This window comes from Mauremys reevesii, linkage group 1, assembly GCF_016161935.1.
Source record: "Mauremys reevesii isolate NIE-2019 linkage group 1, ASM1616193v1, whole genome shotgun sequence".
Taxonomy (NCBI): Eukaryota; Metazoa; Chordata; order Testudines; family Geoemydidae; genus Mauremys; species Mauremys reevesii.
This window is the reverse complement of record NC_052623.1, coordinates 335,812,627-335,835,479: the sequence shown is the minus strand read 5'-3', so window position 1 is coordinate 335,835,479 and position 22,853 is coordinate 335,812,627. Positions and strand designations below refer to the sequence as shown.

The window sequence follows — 22,853 nt, the reverse complement described above, 5'->3', positions numbered from 1 at the left end:
GGAGAGATGTGGTCTGTGCTGGCATATTTTTCCTACTCTGCAGCATCTAACTGCTGACTGTAGGGCTTGAAGTGGTTCTTCAGTTGTCCATGTGGTATTCTTTCTGGGGCATTGGCAAAGTGAGAGTACACAAAAGGATCTATAACATCCTGAATGTTATACTGCCTGGGGAAAATGAGGGTATGTGCATATGGAGGCTCTTCACAGGGAGGGAAGAGAGAAGGTGGCAGGGATTATCTACATTGATGGAAAAACCCCTTCTGTTAATGTAAGACGTATCAGCACTATACTGCTGCAGCTGTGCCGCCCACAGCACAGGCCTGCCCTTGCTCTCCCTTATGATTTCCACAGCCTTCAGATCTCTCTTCTGCTCTACGTTTCCCAAAATATATTTTAGACAATTGAAAAGTTCAGAAGCTGCAGATACAATGTTAGTATTAAACCACTAACAAGAAAAAAAGTGGGGGAAGTCCCCCATGAGACAGTCAACCTGTGGAACAATTTGCCCAAGGATGTTGTGAAGGCCAAGACTATAACAGAGTTCAAAAAGGAACCAGGTAAGTTCATGGAGGATATGTCCATCTATTAGCCAGAATGGGCAAGGATGGTGTCCCTAGCCTCTGTGTGCCAGAGGCTAGGAATGGATCACTTGATTACCTGTTCTGTTCATTCCCTCTGGGGCACCTGGCACTGGCCACTGTCAGAAGACAGGATACTGGGCTAGATGGACCTTTGGTCTGACTCACTATGGCCGTTCTTATGAATTTAATGTGCAATGCATTCCCAGAACAACGTACCCTGCAGTAAGACTTATGTTTTGGTATAACTAACAATCCTGTAAATAGTAAAGCAACTTTTTACAATGAAATGTGAAGGAAAATTACAATTTTCCTGGCAATAGACTTTATTTTGTAAATCAGTATGGCAATTAATACAGATGCATTTTGCCAAGTTTTACAATACTGCACAAATTTTATAATCCCACAGCATGCTTAGTAAAACCATATGGAAGCTGTGAAAAGTCTTCTATAGCCCGTATTTGAGACAATGCCATCAGTGCCTCTGCTTATTTGGGAAAAAAAAAATACAGAAATAAAAGGCTGAATCATGACTTCAGATAGGAGCAAAATGAGTTTGTATTGTATTTGACAAGGAAAACCAATCTCAAAACAATAGAAATATTTAGATTTATGATAGAGTAATTTTAAAACAATGAAAGAATACAGATATTCTGGCCAGCAGTAATTATGCATTAATGATGCAAATCTTAAGTAATCTCTCTTTAAAAAGGCACATTTCTTTAGATCATTTTTAGTTTCTCATGAAATGCAAACATACAGGCATTCAGTAAAATCAGTATTTTACTTTAAACATGCTTTCACAACAGGTGGAAGACTCCACCCCATAAAACCATATATGAAAAAATTAAAATAAAGCATTTTTTGGGGTGGACGTACATAGTTGAAATTACAAGGCATTTCTAGACAATTAATGCTTTGTACATTAAGTAGTGTTTAAATCATCTCTCAATATGCCATTCAGTTTATAAGCAATTGTGTGATCAAGCAGGCATACAATTTTTACCTCTGAAATTAACAAACCTGGAGTCTAAAAATCCAGTACAAATTTTTAGAAAATTTCATTAGAGGGTTATGAAGCTATCAATCTGTTCATTATTTCCTAGTACAAATCAAAACAAGGCTCAAAGAATTTCCAGATTTTTTAGAATTATTATTCAAATCCATCATCATTTATATTCAAGTCTCGTGATTCTCCATGGTGCAAGACAAAGAAATCCTCAGGTTTCAAGCCATATCTTTCAAGGGCTTCATTCAATTTAACTGGAGGATCCAAGTAATACTGGGGATGGAGGGGAGAAAGAGATACAATGCCAGCATTAGATAAAATATGGCTTTCAAGCTCTACACCAGTGGTTCTCAACCTATTTACCATTGTGGGCCGCATCCAACACTACTACTATGGGCCTGAGGATGTCATGTGGGCTGCAGCTCTGTGTTGACTGGGCCACAGGTTGAGAACCACTGCTCTACACAAACTGGTTCACCTTTTAGATATAATAGGCAATGTATACCAGGTGTACATTTTCTGAGATTAAGTGAACATGAAAGTTTGGGGGGGGGGGATTGGAGGTTTTTATTATTATTTAAAACACCCCCACTGAAATTATACAAATAGTAACAGACAACAGATGACCTATAATCTTTACAATACTAGCTAAATATGCATCTATGACTCAAAATCCATACTACCTCACACCCCATTGGATAAGAGTTCTTAAATAAACCAGGACCAGTTCACTCCTGGGTTGGGAACCATGGGGAAAAGTTAAGTACTGGAGGAAGTGGGGTTGGTGATTCAGTAGATGGCACTTTCTTTCCCAGTTTTAGAAAAATGCATTCCCTGTCATGATCAACAAAAAATAAATACTTCCCTCTCCCACATTTAAAGGTTATTCAGTTTAATTGTTCAAGCAAACAAATTGTCATTTCAATGCTCCTTGCTGCGTTACATTTTTAAAAATAAATGTAGATAATATGAACTCTTCATCTGAAGAAGGTATACTATGCACACAGCATTTCTAGGCAATGCTATCTTGAATACAAAGCAAAGCATATTAAAAAAAGGCTTAAGGGAGTTTTCAATGTGTATTCAGAATAATGTAAAAAGCACTCCTTGTATCTTGGATACTAAAGGCACAGACTATTCAAGGTAGCCTGGATGTGAAACGCTGTATCAAAGATACTGTGTTTACATATGTTGCTGCCTTAATAACTCAGTATCCAGGCTACTAGTTACAAGATAAAATGCATATAGATGTTTTAACAAGAATTTCCCCTAAACTACAATTTTACAAACAGTGGCAAATATTACCTATATTAGAAACTTGTTTATGAAGGTAAAAATTGAGCAATAGAACAGGATATGAAATTGTCAATAAAGTGTACCTCAAATTAACTACAAAAGGAACGGTTAACTATGCAGGATTAGACAGTATATAAACACTTTACTAAACATGTAAAATGTGATTTACACCTATAATATTCTAACTTCTGCCTGTCTGCAAATGATACAGCAATAAAAGCAAACTTAGCAGTACATGTGCATCTGAAGAAGTGGGGTTTTTCATCCACGAAAGCTTATGCCCAAATAAATCTGTTAATCTTTAAAGTGCCACCAGACTCCTCGTTTTTGCAGATATAGACTAACCTGGCTACCCCATGATACTTAGCAGTTACATACTGTGATAAAGTTCATCCTCAACCTTGGTGGGTCCTGCGCTTATTGGCGGATTTTGCTAGCCTCAGAGATCTTCCTGTGTTGGATCAGGAGTTGGGAGGTTTTGGGGGGAACCCAGGCCCGCCCTCTACCCCGGGTTCCAGCCCAGGGCCCTGTGGACTGCAGCTCTCTAGAGTGCCTTCTGGAACAGCTACATGACAGCTACAATTCTCTGGGCTACTTCCCCCTGGCCTCCTCCCAACACCTTCTTTGTCCTCATCACAGGACCTTCCTCCTGGTGTCTGTTAACGCTTGTACTCCTCAGTCCTCCAGCAGCACGTCCTCTCACTCCCAGCTCCTTACACACACCTCACTAACTGGAGTGAGACCCTTTTTATACCAGGTGTCCTGATTAGTAACTTCTAGTAATTCTAGTAACTTCCCAATTGACTACAGGTGTCCTAATTAACCTGCCTGCCTTAATTAATTCTAGAAAGTTCCTGAGTGTTCTGGAATAGTCCCTGTTATCTAACTCAGGGAAAAGGGACCTGCTTAACCTGGAGCTAACATATATACCTTTGACCACTCTCTTGTAGCCATCTGGCCTGACCCTGTCACAATATTTATTCACATTTCTGCTGTCCCTGATTTTTGTATACCTAAATTACTATCCATACAACAGAACACTCCCATCCTCCATTCCAGAAAGTTTTTTCACCCTGTGACTCATTAATAATTTCATCTATAATAGTAATAAAACCCATGATTGTCTGTTTTAGTCTTGCTATCCAGCACATTTCTATAATACCTGTTGATGTACTATTGTAAATATTTTCTTCCCAATTTGGGGCATTTCAATCTGAAGATCAATTGCAGAATTCTTTATTTTGTGTCAATTTCTCTTTCTGGGTTTCTGACAGAAGCTCTTCTTTGTCCCGTCATCTGATCTAGATTTGTGTCCCAAGTGTCTGATGATTCAAGGCATGGATGCACAATTTCAAATGCTGAACTAGAATTACAGTCTCTCTCTTTCTGGGTTTCTTCTCTTATTCTCTCCCTCAACTCATCTGTCATGAATTCTATTACCTGTATGACTTATCTGTGGTCATTTACTACATAAGTAGTCTCATGTCAGGTTGATGCTAACCCCGTACCACAAATCTGACGACAAGACCTGCTCTTTTAATATGCAACATTGATCTCTCCTTATCAAGCGTTTATGCCTTCCCCTTTTTCAGTGCACCAGTTCCTCTGCCAATAGAGCTAGTATTTCAAATCTGCCTGCATAACAAAAGCTCCCAATGTGCTGATATATTTTCACTGCCTTTTTATCTTGAAGTATTTGACATTCACAAGAAATTCAGCTTTATTGAGAGCATTTTATACCTTGAGCTAAAATTGTTAAGAAAAGTGAACTAGTTTTTGTATTAAAAATTGTAGAATTTAGTCTTAACTAAATACATACAATATGTAGTCAGTTATGTAAGAATAAAGACAAAATAAGCTTATAATTCTGAGCTATAGATAATCCATTTATAGATGTTTGTTATAATATGAGATGATTAAGCTTAATTACTGTTTCCATACTTAGAAAATTTGAATGTATTCATGATTAGCCCAAACTCACCTCATTTGCTAAAGCAAAGGTTCCCCAATGAATCGCTACAGACTTCTTTGACTGAACATCAATATGAATTCTTACAGCTTCTTCAGGATTCACATGCTGGTATTTCATAAACCACCTAACAAACACAAAATAACTTACATATTTAGTGTAACCTTTTTCATTCAAGATATCTGTTCTTTATTAGGGTTTTTAAATAGGCAAGAGGTGTTAAGATATTCTCATTTAATCAAAAAGGAAGGTCTATAACTGTGACCAAGTTACAGAGACTGTAGAAATCCATTTGCTAGTAATGACTAGCATTCTTTCAACTAATTACAATAGATGTATACAACAGCACGCACATCCACAGAATTTGGAGGGCTATTCTGTTTTTTAATCAGTATTCTTTATAGAGGTGGGAAGTTTTCCCAATGTATTCAGCTTAAGGATTTATGGGCCATCTGCTCTGAAGCAAGTTCATGCTAACATCACCATAATCAATATGTATGAAGAATCATACGATACAACAAAAGAAACATGCTTCAGTAGATAGCACTCCTCTCTGAGTCGGTATTGAATGAACACTTTGCTTGCTAGTGGAGGTGCAGTGTTTTGAGTGAGATGTCAAGTCCCAAGGTATAAGGCACAGGATTAAAATTACATTGGTTCAACTTCTAGAATTTGCTATAATTGATTGCGGGCCAGTGACAAAGGGGAGGATAGAAGCAGATTTTGCACACCAATGAGAATGCTAGCATTTATTTCTGAACTGGGTAGTTCATCAGAAATATTGGACTTTAATCTCACCATTCTGATTTCTGGTTTGCTTCCCCAACCTACCCAAACTTCATTTCTGACATTTTAGCAACTGTTATCTTGAGAACTGCTAAAGCTAAAAACTAGGACTGCCAAGCGATTAAACAAATTAATTGTGATTAAACGCACGATTAAACAAAATTAATCATGCTTAAACAAAAGAATACCATTTATTTAAATATTTTTGGATGTTTTCTACATTTTCAAATATATTGATTTGAATTACAACACAGAATACAAAGTGTACAGTGCTCACTTTATTTTTATTACAAATATTTCCACTGTAAAAAAACAAAAGAAATAGTATATTTCACCCAATACACATACTGTAGTGCAATCTCTTTATAATGAAAGTTGACCTTACGAATGTAGAATTATGTACAAAAAATAACTGCATTCAAAAATAAAACAATATAAAACTTTAAAACCTAAAAGTCCACTCAGTCCTACCTCAGCCAATCGCTCAGACAAACAAGTTTGGTTACACTTGCAGGAGATAATGCTACCCACGTCTTGTTTACGTCACCCAAAAGTGAGAACAGGTATTCACATGGCACTGTTGTAGCCGGCATTACAAGATATTTATGTGCCAGATGCACTAAAGATTCATATGTCCCTTCATGCTTCAACCACCATTCCAGAAGACATGTGTCCATGCTGATAACGGGTTCTGCTCGATAACAATCCAAAGCAGAGATTGATGCATGTTCATTTTCATCATCTGAGTCAGATGCCACCAGGAGAAGGTTGATTTTCCTTTTTGATGGTTTGGGTTCTGTAGTTTCCACATCGGAGTGTTGCTCTTTTAAGACATCTGAAAGCATTCTCCACACCTCGTCCCTCTCAGATTTTGGAAGGCACTTCAGATTCTTAAACCTTGGGTCGAGTGCTGTATCTATCCTTAGAAATCTCACATTGGTACCTTCTTTGCGTTTTGTCAAATCTGCTGTGAAAGTGTTCTTAAAACAAACATGTGTTGGGTCATCATCCAAGACTGCTATAACATGAAATATATGGCAGAACGTAGGCAAAACAGAACAGGAGACATATAGTTCTCCCTCAAGGAGTTCAGTCACAAATGTAATTAACACTTTTTTTTTTAATGAGCATCATCAGCATGGAAGCATGTCCTCTGGAATGGTGGCTGAAGCATGAAGGGGCATATGAATGTTTAGCATATCTGGCACATAAATACCATGCAATGCCTACAAAAGTGCCATGTGAACACCTGTTCTTACTTTCAGGTGACATTGTAAATAAGAAGAGGGCAGCATTATCTCCTGTAAATATAAACAAACTTGTTTATCTGAGCGATTGGCTGAACAAGAAGTAGGACTGAGTGGACTTGTAGGCTCTGAAGTTTTACATTGTTTTGTTTTTGAGTGCAGTTATGTAAGAAAAAAAATCTACATTTGTAAGTTACACTTTCACGATAAAGAGATTGCACTACAGTACTTGTATGAGGTGAACTGACAAATACTATTTCTTTTATCATTTTACAGTGCAAATATTTGTAATAAAAATAATATAACGTGAGCACTGTACACTTTGCATTCTGTGTTGTAATAGAAATCAATATATTTGAAAACAGAAAAACATGCAAAAATATGTAATACATTTCAATTGGTAGTCTATTATTTAACAGCGCGATTAATCGCAATTAATTTTTTTAATCACAGTTAATTTTTTGAGTTAACTGCATGAGTTAACTGCAATTAATCGACAGCCCTACTAAGAACCAATGCTTTATCCCATCTGAAAGATTAGATACCATGTGCTAAGGAGGAAATAGATGCCCAGGCAAACACATCTTTCAAATGCTATAAAGCATTCAGAATCATGTGAGAACTGAAATTGGGGAAAGTAATGTGGTAATTAGAATAATATAGTAGCACTGTAAATTGTTTTAATGTATGAAAATGGATTTCAGACTGGGTGATCCCAGTGGCCTTTCCTATTCCTAATTTCTTTTCACATTAAAATAATGCCAGGCTGTGTGTGTTTTTCAATAGTTTTTGGAGTAATGTCTGATAAAAAAAAAAAAAACACATTTCAGCTTCTTTCCCTCTCTTTCTACGTCTTGGCTCTGGTGTACACTTAAAATTTAGATTGACTTAGGTACATCACTCATGGGTATGAAAAATTCACATCCTAGAGTACCGTAGTTAAGCTGACCTAACGCTCAGTGTAGACACAACTAGATCAACAGAAGAATTCTTCTGTCAACCTAGCTTCCGCCCATTCAGGGAGGTGGATTATGTACATTGATGGAAAAACCCCTTCTGTTGATGTAGGAAGCGTCTGCACTATGCTGCAACAACAACATAGCTGCAGCTGTGCCGCCCACAGCACAGACATGCCCTTGCTCTCCCTTACTATTTCCACAGCCTTCAAATCGCTCTTCTGCTCTACATTGCCCGAAATGTATTTTAGACAAGTGAAAAGTTCAGAAGCTGCAGATACAATGTTAGTATTTAAACCACTAACAAGAAAAAAAGTGGTTTGAAGTCAGTATACCGTTTCATTGATATAGTTTACATATCTTTTGGTCAAAACCTTTGAAATTTGCATACCTTGGTTCATAAGCTCCAATGGGAATAGCTGCAAGATCAAAAGGTCCAAATCTTTTGCCTATCTCTTTAAAAGCAACACAGTAACCAGTGTCTCCTGCAAAGAAAAACCTATTCCAGGGCCCCAAGACAGACCAGCTGCCCCAAAGAATCTTGTTGTCATCTGTTGCAGTCCTCTTGCACCAGTGTTGAGATGGGGTAAAGACAAAAGTAACTGCGTCATGACCGGGGACACAGTTCTCTTCCCACCAGTCCAGTTCAATCACATTTTCACAGCCACATTTCTGCATCCATTCTAAAAGACCCAGAGGCACAAACCATCTCAACTCAGTGCCAAAACGCTTGTTTAAACTCTCTACAGTATTATAGTCCAAATGGTCATAGTGGGTGTGGCTGATCATTACTGCATCTATTTTTGGGAGCTGATCTACTGTGCATGGAGGTCCTCGGAAACGTTTTGGACCCACAAACTGTGCTGGGGAAGCCCGCTGGCTGAAGATGGGGTCAGTAAGAATTACAAGTCCATCCATTTCCACCATAACTGAGGCATGTCCTAACCATGTGACTCGCATGCCATTTCCAGTCTTGCCAACTAGTTCAGGGTTTGGAATGAAGTAAGGGTTTAACACAGGAAGCTCTTTATCAAGTTCCTAGCAAAACAACAACAAAAAGAGAGTTAGAAAGCAAAGCACACACACAACAAAAAGCCCACAAAGCACCAATCACAAAACAAGGCTTGTTCTTAGTGTACATCTTTAATTTCTAGGAAACCTGCAAGTAGGTGCACAGAGATACCATTTCCAGTGACTTCAATAGCTTCCTATTAAATTAAAATCATTAACCTTATTTTTAATAATCATTTAATCTTTCTAGGCCTTAGAACATGCTTTTGAGAGCAGGAGAATTAGGCCTGCGGCTCTACAAAGGAAACAATTCAAAGATGTGCTGAAAACAACTTGCAGACTTTTACTGGAATGAAATAGAATTGCTCAAAATTAGCAACAAATTCTGATATCTTGCCCCTATTGCCCTGGAAGAGGATTTTAGTGGTGCTGCTGCCGCTGCTGCTACTACTACTATTCTCTTGGAGTTTGGCCTTTAGCTTAAATATTGGAGCTATAGCTTGTGGATCTGAGCAATATCCTTCCAGAGTCCCAGCAGGGATAGATTTATTACAAGTTACTTATTAGATTGAAGAGACTTTAATCTGCTAGGAGGACCACTAATATGCTACCGGCAGAGTCAATAATTCAATGAACACTGCTGATAAATTTTTAAGAAACTGCCAAGTAGAGAGGTATAATGCAGCACCACTGCTGCTACATTACTTATGGAGGGTTATCTTAAATGTGAAGTCCCATGGAAGCTTAATTAAAAATTGAAATATGAATTTCAGTTCTACTGAAACTGTATTGAAAGGTAATGATTAAGTGTAGTTCCCTTTAGATCAGTATTTCAGTCTGGGACTTCATTGGAGCTGTAGTTGGAATAAAGAATTCCGTTAAAAAGTGTGTTACAGAAACACCCTGAATGTATTTTTTTTTAGAAGGGAGGTGATACAAATTGCACTATTTGCAGTTAGACATTTATCTCCCTTTTACAATAACTATGGCAATGCTCTCTGAAAAGAGGATAAAGCCATATTTGATCCACTTGACCACTTCCAACTGGTGAGGGTGCAGAAGAGAGCCACAAAAATAATTTGAGAGATGGAGAAAATGCCTTACAATGAGAGACTCAAAGAACAAAATGTGTTCAGTTTATCAAAAAGAAGAGAGAGAGGGGACTTGATTACCTTCACGGTATTATAGTGTTCTTTGATCTAGCAAAGAGAGGACAACAAGAACCAATAGCTGGACATTGAATCCAGATAAATTCAAATTAGAAATAAGGCACAATTTTCTTTTTCTCTACCAAGGGAACTGATATTATCTCCATCATTGATATTTTCAGATCAAGACTGAATGCCTTTCTGGGAGATATGCTTTAGCCAAATACAAGTTGTTGGGCTAGGTGCAGGAATAACTCACTGAAATTCTGTGACCTCTATTATATAGGCGGTCAGACTAGATGATCAAATGGTCCCTTCCGGTCTTAAAATCTATGAATTAATACAAAATTATGGAAAGGAGTTGGGGCAAAGCATTTTCAGGTCTTCTTCATAAAATAGATTTTTGTTTTTTGATGTGTTGAAAAAATGTCTTCATGACTGTCTTTTTTAAATGTTCAAATTTTGGATTAAAAAAAAATAGGTTTTTCCAAGTCATCATTTCATTATTCAAATTACAAGTACTTAAAAAAAGGGTGTACAACTTCTACTGCAATATATTCCATACTAAATCATTTGAATTGCACAACGAGGTAAACAATGAGGTGGATAAAATACTAAATCCGGATAAGATTGTGTATTAGCATACTGGTATTACTGTGGTAACACAGTTGCACTATAGATGTTTGGTTTTGTTCCAAGAGCAATGGCAGATGTTTGAAATATGACATTAATGACAAATTGGCTGTGGACAAAGATATCTAGAGAAAAATATTTACTACTCACTTCTTTTCATTTCTGCATTAGTGTGAAATCCCCACCCCAAATGCAAAGCAAGAAGAAATGCATGACTGGCTTTAGTAAGATTGGTTAATTAGCTTAGGACTTTGGAGCTCAGTACATACTGACGCACCATCTGATTTTATTTTAACTGAGATTTGTGGAGCAACACAAATCAACAATTTATGTTTACAATGCATGGTGAGTAAAGCCATCTCAATGCCATTTAGAAAAGTCATTAACAAAGCCAGTAACATACAGAAAGTCTGTGGTCTAGATTCCCAGTTAAAAATGGAGGCTTGTAATAATTTAGCAATAGTCTGTAGTTCAATGAAGTACATCATGGGTGTCATACAATTCCATATGCAAAATACTGACTGATAACATGAACCAGTTAAGGGTGTCAGCTACTTAGCATGTTCTTAAAATCAAGGAGTTGCTAACTAGAATGCAGAGGAAGCAGTAGTTTGTAGTAAAGACGTGCTACAGCTAAACAGTGTCAAGGGAAGCATGGAACTCTCAGCTTTAATTTTAAATAGTCTCAGAAATACTTTACGATTTAATTCAGAGGTGATGCGGGGACAATGGTGAAGCAAGCAGTGAAGTGGCTTGGGAGCTGAGAAGTCCAAATAATAATGCTTCATCTATCTTTTTGCTGCTTCTGACTTTGACTTTTTCTGACTTCACTTTAGTGACGCTCCTACTGTCTGCTAGTTCTTACTTCACCATCTGAAGTGCAAACTAGGAAATCGGAGTTGGAGAGTTGGGTCAGTTAGCTCTACACCAGGCATGGTATAAATTCCTTCTTGACCTTCCCTTAAGTCAGAGATAGTTATCCTGCAGCTCAAATGAAACAATATTACAGCTCTCCATTGCACACACAACACACCAAAGGACTGACCCATGTCGTCAGTCATTAACCAGACTCACAGGCTGGTGGTCACATACATCTGTTTGTCACAGGTAGGGTTGCTCCATAGCGTCTTTTGCAGGGCCATGTGTGGTGCTGCGGGAGCTCCCTGCCTTAGTCCACAAGTTGTGGCCATCTGCTCAGAGCATTGTGGTCTAAGCTGTGAACTTGGCATCAAACAGTTAACTAAGGATAACAAAACTCAGAATTTGACTGGCTGTGCTTTTAAAGGCAAGTGCTTAGTTGTAGTGCTTGAGGCCAAAGCCCTGACCTGGTCCTAAAGATCTGGGCTAGCAGTGACCAGTTCCTGCTCTGTCCAAGTGTCACCCAGACAGCTCTTAAGAAGAAGCAGACAAACCTTTTTACTGGTCTGCTTGCTCCAGTCAGTGTCTTCTCCTGGCCCTTCTAGGCCTCTGAAGGACTAAATCTTCTTGGTAACCTGGTCTGAGTGGTTTTTTCTCGAGCAGCCAGGTGTCAATGCAAGCCAGGATGTAAACTCCACACAAGATAATGTGGCAAGCCAGAAGAAACAGCTTGCAGTGGTGGTAGGGACTGCAAATAATTGGTGTACTCTCTGGCCATTTAGCCAGTATGTGTGCATGTCGGATGTTGTGGGACTACAAATTTAAAATGGGTTAATTAATCCTGGGGAATAGTGCTCAAAATGCTGTCAGACCAACTGTATACAGATTTAATCTATTCCTTAAATAGATTCCCTACCCCTCTGAAATCAAACAACTCTGAGCCACTATCACCAAAAATGCAATATATAGACTTATTTTCTCATCAGAAGAGCTGTCAATTAGCTGTTTCATTCATAGATCAACCAATGAAACTCTGCCACATACTTCAGATTGTGAAGCATAAACTCTTATGATTGCCTCCTGGCTGCTGAAAAGTACTAGCTCAGAAGTGCATCTCCACAAAGTGCATCTCCAAACTGAGGCACTGAAGACCAATATCCAGTCCTCTTTGTAGCGGGAACTGTATTTTCTTTCTTTTGTTGTGGGGGAGGGTTTGTAGTTTTTATTTTTAGGGTTTTGGTTTTTTTACATTATGATTGTATACAGTACTAGCACAATGAAGCCCTGGAACTGACTGAGACCTACAGGCACTGATGCAAGACAAATAAATAATAGTGTGTTTTCCCAATAACCTGACAGTGTCTTAGTATAAATGTTTGCTCAAATTAGCCTCAATATAAAAAACTTATTCTCTCTGAGAGAATCTAACCTACGGATTGTGGCTGGCAAACAGAGGAAATCATCATTACAATTTAGTAGTTGTTTTATACCATCCCAAAGCTATATAAAGTTTTCACCACCATTCAAATCATACAGTAACATTTTTGTAATTAAATGTCCCATAAGTAATAACTGCAGCTTGACTAATGTAGCAGATATCCTACAAATTGTAGACATGTCCAATATCTATTGAAAGAGAAACATGCAATAACCTGTAACCATGTGAGTTCAGACAAATGCTGTTCGGGTATTTCCTGAAGTTTCTCTCAACATATAACCTGAACTGGATAATCTATTCCAAGTTTATAGGCCTAACACACAGAATTGAAGATTTCACATTAAAACGGTAGAAATGGATAGCTTTTGAAAGAAATGATAAAAAAAATTAAAAGATACGTAAAAACACAGTGAAACTGGTGAGTCTCCAAAAACAGTCTAGAACAGTGGTGGGCAACCTGCGGCCCACGGGGGTAATCTGCTGGCAGGCAGCGAGATGGTTTGTTTACATTGACCGTCTGCCGGCACGGCCGCCCACAGCTCCCAGTGGCTGCGGTTTGCAGGAAGCGGCACGGGCCACAGGGACATTCTAGCCGCTGGTTCCCGCAGCTCCCATTAGATGGGAACAGCAAAATGTGGCCACTGGGAGCTGCAGGCGGGCAATGTAAACAAACTGTCTCGCAGCCCACCAGTGGACTACCTTGGCAGGCTGCAGGTTGCCCACCACTGGCCTAGAGTCTCCAAAAGAGGCCTAAGAAGTCTTATTTGAAAACCCTCTTATTTTAAAGATAGGAATTGAGAGCTCTCAGTGCCTCACAGGATTAGGACCTACATCTTGGAATAGTAAACATGCAAATAGTTACCTGTTTTGAAGATGGGACGTTACTGTTATTTTTTTCCACAAGGGCCCATTTCAAAATATTTGGCAAGGATGGAGATTTCCATGTTGGCCAAGGGTTGACAAACTTTCCATCTTTATCTCTCTTTGATTTAGTTACATCTTCCTCTAATCGGTAATCCAATCTGAAGCTTTTTCTGGACGTCCTGGAGGAGTCACTGCCTCTGGAACCTCGACTTGAAGTTTGTCGTTTCCTTACTGCCTCCTTAGGGTACTGGTTACATGCAGTTGAAGGTTGCTCTTCATCTGCCTTCTCATCCATGTCTTTTGATGAAGAACTAAAATATATTTTTTAAATGAATAAATCTTTTCTTTCACTAACATTAACATTCATAACATTGAAAGCTTTCCACATCACCATAAAAATAAAGCTGCCCTTTCATTTTGCAATTTAACTTATTTTTCCATACAACTTTACTTTTTAAAACAGTTACTATTACTTAAAGCTTAAACCTTAAAAAACATGTCTTAGCAAGTAGTGTAGTTCAGGCAGAAACTTCCTTCCTGGTATGCACAACTTTAGAACCCAGCCCTATGACATACTAAATATAAAAGAGGGGAATGTTCTTTACTTTCTCTTTTTGGAAGAGTACCAAACTCCTCCTAAAGTTCATTTAACTCCTGATGTAATTTGATCTTGCAAGCACATACTTGATTTTCTTGAACTATGAAATATTTTATACTTGACATAGGACCTTTGTTCTGTAATAAAAACTGCAGTATTATGTAGCAATAAAGATACTTCTGTTTGAAAGACACATCAACAAATAATGCATCTCTATATAATATGAACAAGATGTATGAACCACAAGAGGTATTTGATGCCTCAAGATAGCTGTATTTTAGACAATATAGATAAGCTGAAAATTCAGTTAAGCTTAACTGATATAATTAAAGTCAAATTTCTGAAGGACAATCCAAGTCCCATAAAACTAGTCATCCCAGGGATGAGCTGCAGAAGTCTGGTATCCATTAAGTAGGCTGGTTCCTGGACCTGGAGTCTACAATAGGTCCAATGTTTATGTTTTATTTGCAACATTTAGTATTTTATATCTTCAAAGTGTTCTACAAACAGTACCTTAATTTCAGCACCACTGTGAAGTTAATAAATATCCTTATTTTGCAACTGGAGAAACAAATTAATTTACCCACAGCTCCAGTTTAAGTCCATTTCATAGAAGCAATTAGAATATGGGAGCCAAGAGCTCCTAACCCATGCTGCAGTCACAAAATTGTTATGCTGAACATGCATCCTTAGGAATTTAGATAAAACAATCCAAACTCAACAGGATTCCAAGGTGGGGAAAAAACCCTCGCAAAGTGATAAATGAGTGACTTAACAACTTTAGTTTAAGAAACTCTGGAATACACTTATTTTGAATTAAATTTTCAATCCTCTACCAATGTTAAGACAAATGTTGGTTTGGTGTCCAGTTATTTAAAACAGAAAAGTACTAGATTTCAGACTTTTACATGATTAAAAACAATAAATGACCAGAGGCAGACAAGTAGCATTGTACATTGTTTAGAATCAGTGGAACACTGTTTAAATAGATATGCAAACAAGACAAAATTAAATGACTGGATGGAAACAGCATTTGTATTGGTCTCCAGTAAGTTTGGAAACATTCTTATAGGGTAATGTCTTGATTAGATACTTCAAAACAATGTGGAGGGAATTTTAGCATTCATGAATTAAGACTGATGGTACTAACTAGAAGCAAAAATAGAGGTACCAGTATCCAGCATGCAAACCTCCCTTTATAGTACCAGAGTTACTATACCTTTTATCACAGTCGAGAACCATTCCTACACACAGGCTGGGAATTGGGCTGTTTACTGATATGGAACAAGCCCTCTACACATTCTGGACTACATAAACTTTTCACCCAATAATCAAGCTTGACCTCAGATATCCCTTAGAGATGTACTTGTACATTAACGGAGTGACTTCCAAACTTTGTGTGCTCAAGGATCACTTTCTAAAGGAAGGGTTTAAATAGGCCAGTCACTTACAAGCAATTTAAAAGAAAAATTTCTCCATTGTACTTAGCACAGTTTTAGTCAAATTAGTTAAGAGACGTGTTGTTTCTTTGACAAAATAATCTTCAAGTACCCGAGTGGCTAGAATTCACTCTGCCCTTGTACAATTAAATACAAAAATCTATGTTAGTGTACCATTACAGCTGAGATTTTATACACAGACAAAATCAGTTTAATGTTACTACAACCGATCAAAAATTTATGTATTGGTGGAGCTCTGACTTTAGAGGTAGATCCCTCTTTTTCTGCTATAGGAACAGCCATTTGCAAATTAGCGAGATTGCTTACCTGTGACATGACATAGATGACATAGCTGATGAAGGTTGGAGATACACAGATGGTTCCCACATCAATCATTACTCTGCCATATTGCACAGACACAGACTGTTAAGGTTTTAAAGACAACACCATATGGTAACAGAAATATCTCCATACATCCACAGCAGGGCAGGGTTACTGCCACTGGCTTTGAACTGTGTAAAATCTCAACCGTAATGGTGGATTAAATTAAGTTTCTTTGCATTAATTTTCTTGTGGTTTTAGAGAGATCACCCAGTTTGTACATTTGCTAATTAACGATCACATATTCCAGTAAATGCATTTATGTATTACATCACTATATAACATTTAATTCAAATTGTGTGCATTCTGAAACTGTGCACGCCACTCTAGAAAGTATGCAGGACTGTGGTACATAGAAGAAGCACAAAGGAGGATTAAGGGGTGTGTGCAGATATATGCATCACACAATATGTCTTTCCAGGTACTGAACTATGCAGTGTACCTACATGTTGCTGTTTGCACTCAGGGATAACCATTTTTTTTTCTTTTTAATTCCTAGGACTATATGCCAAGTCAGAAGTTTTAATTACATATCATTTTTTAATTAAAAGCATGCAAGCAAACAGCATAAAACCACATCTGAAAAATTACTAAAAGATGATATGCAAAGGTAAAGTATCAAATTCTAGTAATTTAGGTTCTTAATTTCAATAAATTAATCAGTTCCCATTTCAGCAGACCACCCATTTCAATTTTCTTATTCAACTACTGTATCTGACGACTGTGGTCCACAGTATAATCTACTGTGAAGCTGACATACTACCATGTTACTCCAAGCTAAGGGACGACTTGGTCACAGTCTGTAAGTACCTACAAGGAGAACAGAAATTTGATAACAGGGCTTTTCAATCTAGGTATAACAAAGGTTTATATACAAAGGTATAACAAGATTCCATGCGTGGAAGTTGAAGCTAGACAAATTCAGACTAGAAATACGGAGCAAATTTTTAAAGGTGACGATAATTAACCATTAGAACAATTTACTAAGGGTTGTAGTGGATTCTCCATCACTACAAATTTTTAAGTCAAGATTGGATTTTTTAAAAAAAAAATAATACGCTCTAATTCAAACAGGAGTTAATTCAGGAAAGTCCTATGGTCTGTTATACAGCAGGAAAGACTAGACTATCACAAAGGTCCCATCTGGCTTTGGAATCTATGAAGTAATTTTACATTAAAAGAGCTCCAAAAGTGTCTCAGACATTTTTAAAAGTTTTAATTTATCTATTACATTCATCTCTCAAATGGGTGAGTTTGATTTTTGCTTAAATGCACATTTGATCCTGCTCTGAAATTTTGATACTGAACCAAATTATCAGTGTAAGGGAAGAGGGAATGGTTGTACTGACAACAAAATGGGTGCCAAGGCAGTTAAGGCACTGCAGGTATCCATCTGCCAATATGTTTTCCATTTGATGCACGTACGTGGCTTTCATTAGCATTCCATAAGCATTTGAGGGGAGCACAGAACTGATCAGCCAGAACTGATTGAATACTTAACCTTTTTACATGTGTAAAGACAATTACAAATTTAGAAACAGTTAATTTAGTCAAGTATTCTCTGAACTGTATATTCCTTGAAAGTCTCTCTCTTGCCTCTTAATTTATGTTTCTCTTGGAAATATGTGGTGGCTATAACCCAGTGTGTCTGAAATGCAGCAATTTTGCTCTGTACATCAGTTTTGATTCTGCTTAGGGTACAGCAAACTAAAGCTAATTATTTTCTTAAGGTGAAGAGGAACATTTTGAGAAAAATCCAGCATGCTTCAACTTTTGGCTTAAAATAAAACCTGGCAGGTTGTTTGTCTACAGAGGTTCTTGGTATTCTAAACAAGCGTCTAAATCTGAGATTTGGTATCTATATCTTGAATATTACACGCAGCAAAGAGTCCTGTGGCACCTTATAGACTAACAGAAGTTTTGGAGCATGAGCTTTCATGAGTGAATACCCACGCATCCGATGATGTGGGTATTCATCCACGAAAGCTCATGCTCCAAAACTTCTGTTAGTCTATAAGGTGCCACAGGACTCTGCTGCTTTTACAGATCCAGACTAACACAGCTACCCCTCTGATACTTGAATATTACAAAGTACTCAATCAGGGATGAGTCAACACTTCCTCCCACCCTCTTGAGTTCACCTCAGAGGCAATTTTATTTTTCTAGCACCAAACAATCCCTTATTATTATTTTAAGCCACTGTATTGTCTGTCAATATGTATAAGTGAGCAAGACGTTGCAACCAACCAGCCTTCTGTTAAATCCTATCTGTGTGGGGGGTAGCAATAAACAGACTTTTTTTAAAAAAATCCCATGTAGACATCCTGCAATTGTAGACTTGCACAGGTACGCTCAACCCTTGTAAACAAAAGGGAAGAATCCGCACTTATATATGCAAAATATTAATCAAATCCTGGATGCTTTACTCACACAAGTTATCTTACATCCAAAACCACTTTCCAGTAGGCAAACGTGATATATATCAAATGCACAAATGGGATGCAAATACTGTTTGACTACTATGAACATTTAAAACAGAGCAAGAGGACTTTTTTTAAATTAAGAAATATTTTAATAGCCAGATGCATTTAAGCATAAGAAAATTAATAATCAGTTTGTGGAAAAGTGACCTATAATTAAATCCTTTCTAAGGTCTGGTGAAAAGCTTTCTTTAGGAAAGAAATATGTTAGATGCAGAGTTTGAAAAATCCACTAACATAGGTGAGCAGAAATCGCTCGGGCAAGTGCCAACAGCTTCTGCAGAAGTAAAGATTCTGTTTTAAAAAATTAAGTTCCTAGCCTTTATGACTGCAAAGAAAACATTCACTGTAAACCAAGTGTAATCAATGAAGTGATGTCTTCCTGAGTCTATAGAAAGAACTCCAGTTCTGACACTGCAGGGGGTGTAGAGAGTAGGAAGCTGCCACTGCTGTTATACAGGGGAGCCCTAGCCTCCAGGACATCTTAAGATGAGGAATGCCCTGGAGTAATTGCCAACCTCTTCCCTAGAACAGCGAATACTGGAGAGAGGTCAGTCCCTAACCAACCCAGCAGAGAAAAATCTGTGTGTGGAGGAGCTCTACTCACACTATGCCAGAAGAGGATTCTAGGGATATGTCTATACAGCAATTAAACACCCACAGCTGGCCCAGGTCAGCTGACTCAGGTTCAGGCTGCAGGGCTGAAAATTTGCTATGTAGGATATTTGGGCTTACGCTCCAGCCCAAGCTCTGAGACCCTGTGAGGAGGGAGGTCCCAGAACCTGGGCCTCAGCCCAAGCCTAAGCGTCTATACAGCAATATTTAGCCCTGTGGCCCAAACCCTACAAACCCAATTCACCTGACCCCCAGCCAGCTGCGGACATGCCACTGGTCTTTTATTCCAGTGTAGACATACCCTCAGGGGGAAGACGGAGCAATATTAATTGATAAATATGTTGTGGTGGCCCAGCATTCATTTGGGACTCAGTTCATCCAGCAATATACCAAAGTTTTCTGGCCAAAGCAGTACGGGGGGTGGAAGGGACATACCAGGCAAGAGGGGTTGTGGCTCAGAGAACCTGTGTATTTTGGCCTCACATTTAGGCTTAGTCCTTGAGCTAGTAGATGTTGGATCAATTTTGTAAGCCAAGCTAAAATCTGATAAACAGCTGAAAATACACATGGTGTAGTTTCATATTGGCATTAACCATTAACTTTTAGGAAAACAACAGTGAAGTGTTCAGTGAAATGTTAAAATGGATTTTACCTCACACCTTTTTCAAGTGGACCTTAGAAATATAGAAGTGAAAAATTACAAATACACATTGTCATCAGTATTTCTCCTTGAAAATGCAATTTTAAACATTACAAAGTTTCAAGCGTGAAAGTGGTTTTTTTAACTTCAGTCAGGAGAATACAGACAACAGAACATGGAATCTCTCTTACTAATGCTCGCATTCTTCCATGTAGATAAAAACCTACTCCCATCCTATCTACCATCCACTACCCAGTACCACCATCCACTACCATTCCGCATTCAGGTATAACTCACCACCACACACACACTTCCTATGGACGTGCTCACATCTGAAGGAGTGGAGTCTTAATTTGTTGCGCCCCATAAGATTTAATTTCAGAGCTGGGCTCCCATTCTCTGGCTCTTATGCACCAATCCAATTTAAACTTTTGACTATAACAGGGTTCAAAAAAGGACTAGATAAATTCATGGAGGATAGGTCCATCAATGGCTATTAGCCAGGATGGGCAGGGATGGTGTCCCTAGCCCAGGGGTGGGCAAACTACGGCCCACGGGACCGTCCTGCCTGGCCCCCAAGCCCCCGGCCTGGGACGCTAGCCCCCGGCCCCTCCCCTGCTGTCTCCCCTTCCCCTCAGCTCGCTCGCTCCGCCGCCAGCGCAATGCTCTGGGTGGTGGGGCTGTGAGCTCCTGGGGCAGCACAGCTGCAGAGCCTGGCCTGACCTGGTGCTCTGAGCTGCGTGGTGGCAGTGGCAGCGTGGCCCGGCTCCAGCCAGGTGGTGTGGCTATAGTGCCGCCAGCCACCGGTGCTCCAGGCAGCACGGTAACGGGGCAGGGAGGGTTGGACAGATGACAGGGGAGTTCAGGGTGGTGGTCAGGGGGCGGGGGTGTGGATGGTGGTTGGGGGGGATACAGGGAGTAGAATGGGGGCAGGAGTCCCAGGGGGGCAGTCAGGAAGGAAGACGGGTTGGATGGGGCAGCAGAGGTTTCGGGGGCAGTCAAGAGACAGGGAGAAGGGGTGGTTGGATGGGGCAGGGGTCCCGGGGGGGGGCATCAGGAATGAGAGGAGGGGTTGGATGGGGCAGCGGAGGTCTGGGGGCAGTCAGGGGACAGGGAGCGGGGGTGGTGGATGGGGCAGGGGTTCCAGAGGGCCTATCAGGGAACAGGGGGGCTGGATGGGACAGGAGTCCTGTGGGGGGGGGCAGATAGGAGGTGAGGGCTGAGCAACGACCCCCTCCCCTAACCAGCCCTCCATACAATTTAGGAAACCCAATGTGGCACTAAGGCCAAAAAGATTGCCCGCCCCTGCCCTAGCCTCTGTTTGCCAGAAGCTGGGAAGGGGCGATAGAGGAAGGATCACTTGAGGATTACCTGTTCTGTTCATTCCCTCTGTGGCACCTGGCATTACATATAAACTGAGAGAGATGGCACACAATAGCCAGTAAGGGGCCTGCTTGTTCTCTACCCCACTACCTAAGGCTTTGGAGCTGCGCTCTGGTTCCGCTCCAGCTCCAGGCAAAAACCTGCAGCTCCACTGCTCTGGAGGTGCTCCAGGCTCCAGCTCGGGGCTCCGCTCCAAAGCCCTGCCACTACCACTGCCCTAGTGGGCCCAAAATATCCGAGCTGAGGGAGTTCTACCACCTTTGTGCCAGGAAGCATATAATTCAGCATCTTTCCTTCAAGTATTCCACAAACACAAAAAAACAAAACAAAACATACCTTTGGGCTGAGCCTAAGAATGAATATTTTCAACTGAAAAGGAACTTATTTGCAAACATGAGGGGGTGTGGAAATAAATGCCCCCTGCAATCTTAACTATCGATTGTCACTGCCAGCTAGATTTTACTCACAGTGTTCTTTTCTTTCATTGTTCTTTAGCACTGAAATTGCTTAGGGCAACTAATGGACAATTTGAGATTAGATGTGTCATAGGTTTATTCCCCACTTTGAACTTTAGCGTTCACAAGATGGGGACCTGCATGGACTCCTCTAAACTAAAATCCTAGTTTAGATCTGGTTCTCGCTGCCACCAGTTAAGTTTAAAGTGGGTAACACACTGCCTGTCCCCCAAACTTCCCCTGGGGAACCCAGATTCAAACCCCCTTGAATCTCACCAGAGAGAGAGAAACAGCCAGTTCCCCTCCCCCCGCCCTTCCCTCTGTCCAGCCTGCTCCGGAGAGATTACACACCGAGTCAAATCCTTGACTCAACACAAAGAGGGACTCACCTCCCCCTCCCTTTCCCCTAGTCCTTGGGAAAAATACCTTGATTCAAACTCCTTGACTCAAACAAAGAGGGATTCCCTATCCCCCCCTCCCTTTCCCCTAGTCCTTGGGAAAAATACCTTGATTCAAACTCCTTGAATCAAACAAAGAGGGATTCACTTTTTCCCCCTCCCCTTCCCCTGAAAATCCAAACAAGGGAAGAAATCAATCAAGTTCTAAAAAAGAATAGATTTTATTAAAGAAAGAAAAAAAAGTACACTCTCTCTGTATTACCAGGATGCAAAAATACAGGGTCTAACTTATAAAAACTGGAGAGACTTCCCCTCCCTCCTCCTCAGCATAATCAAAGTAACAGCAAACAGAAATAAAGAATTCCTTCAGCAAACACACAAGTGCAAATATAGAAAGCAACTCAAAAGACTAATCCGCCTTTTTAACTAATACTCACTATACTGGATAGTAGGAAATACTCCAGGAGAACTTGGAGACATGTCTGGCCTCTCTTAGATCCAAAGAGAGCACACAGAGCAAACAAGGAACACAGACAAAGCCTTCCCTCCACAGAGATTTGAAATTATCCTGTCCCTTGATTGGTCCTCTGGTCAGGTGTTCCTCAGGTTACTGAGCTTGTTAACCCTTTACAGGTAAAAGAGACCTTAACCATGATCTGTTTATGACAAGA

At 39.6% G+C, this 22,853-nt stretch overlaps 1 protein-coding gene across 6 annotated transcripts in view; it reads right to left on the bottom strand.

The window, feature by feature from the left end:
• Positions 1–868: 868 nt before the first annotated feature.
• NAPEPLD (N-acyl phosphatidylethanolamine phospholipase D) overlaps positions 869–22,853 on the bottom strand; it is a 54,577-nt gene continuing 32,592 nt past the window's right edge. For 5 of the 6 annotated variants that reach the window (XM_039519418.1, XM_039519417.1, XM_039519416.1 and 2 more), the window contains exons 2-5: positions 13,792–14,104; positions 8,233–8,879; positions 4,865–4,979; positions 869–1,860 (exon numbers count right to left, since the gene is read on the bottom strand). In XM_039519418.1, the coding sequence (XP_039375352.1) occupies positions 1,732–1,860; positions 4,865–4,979; positions 8,233–8,879; positions 13,792–14,088 (1,188 nt within the window). In that variant the 5' untranslated portion in view covers positions 14,089–14,104 and the 3' untranslated portion in view covers positions 869–1,731. Of the gene's footprint in view, positions 1,861–4,864; positions 4,980–8,232; positions 8,880–13,791; positions 14,105–16,157; positions 16,218–22,853 lie in introns of those variants that run through there. The other variant, XM_039519415.1, reaches the window with a different exon arrangement.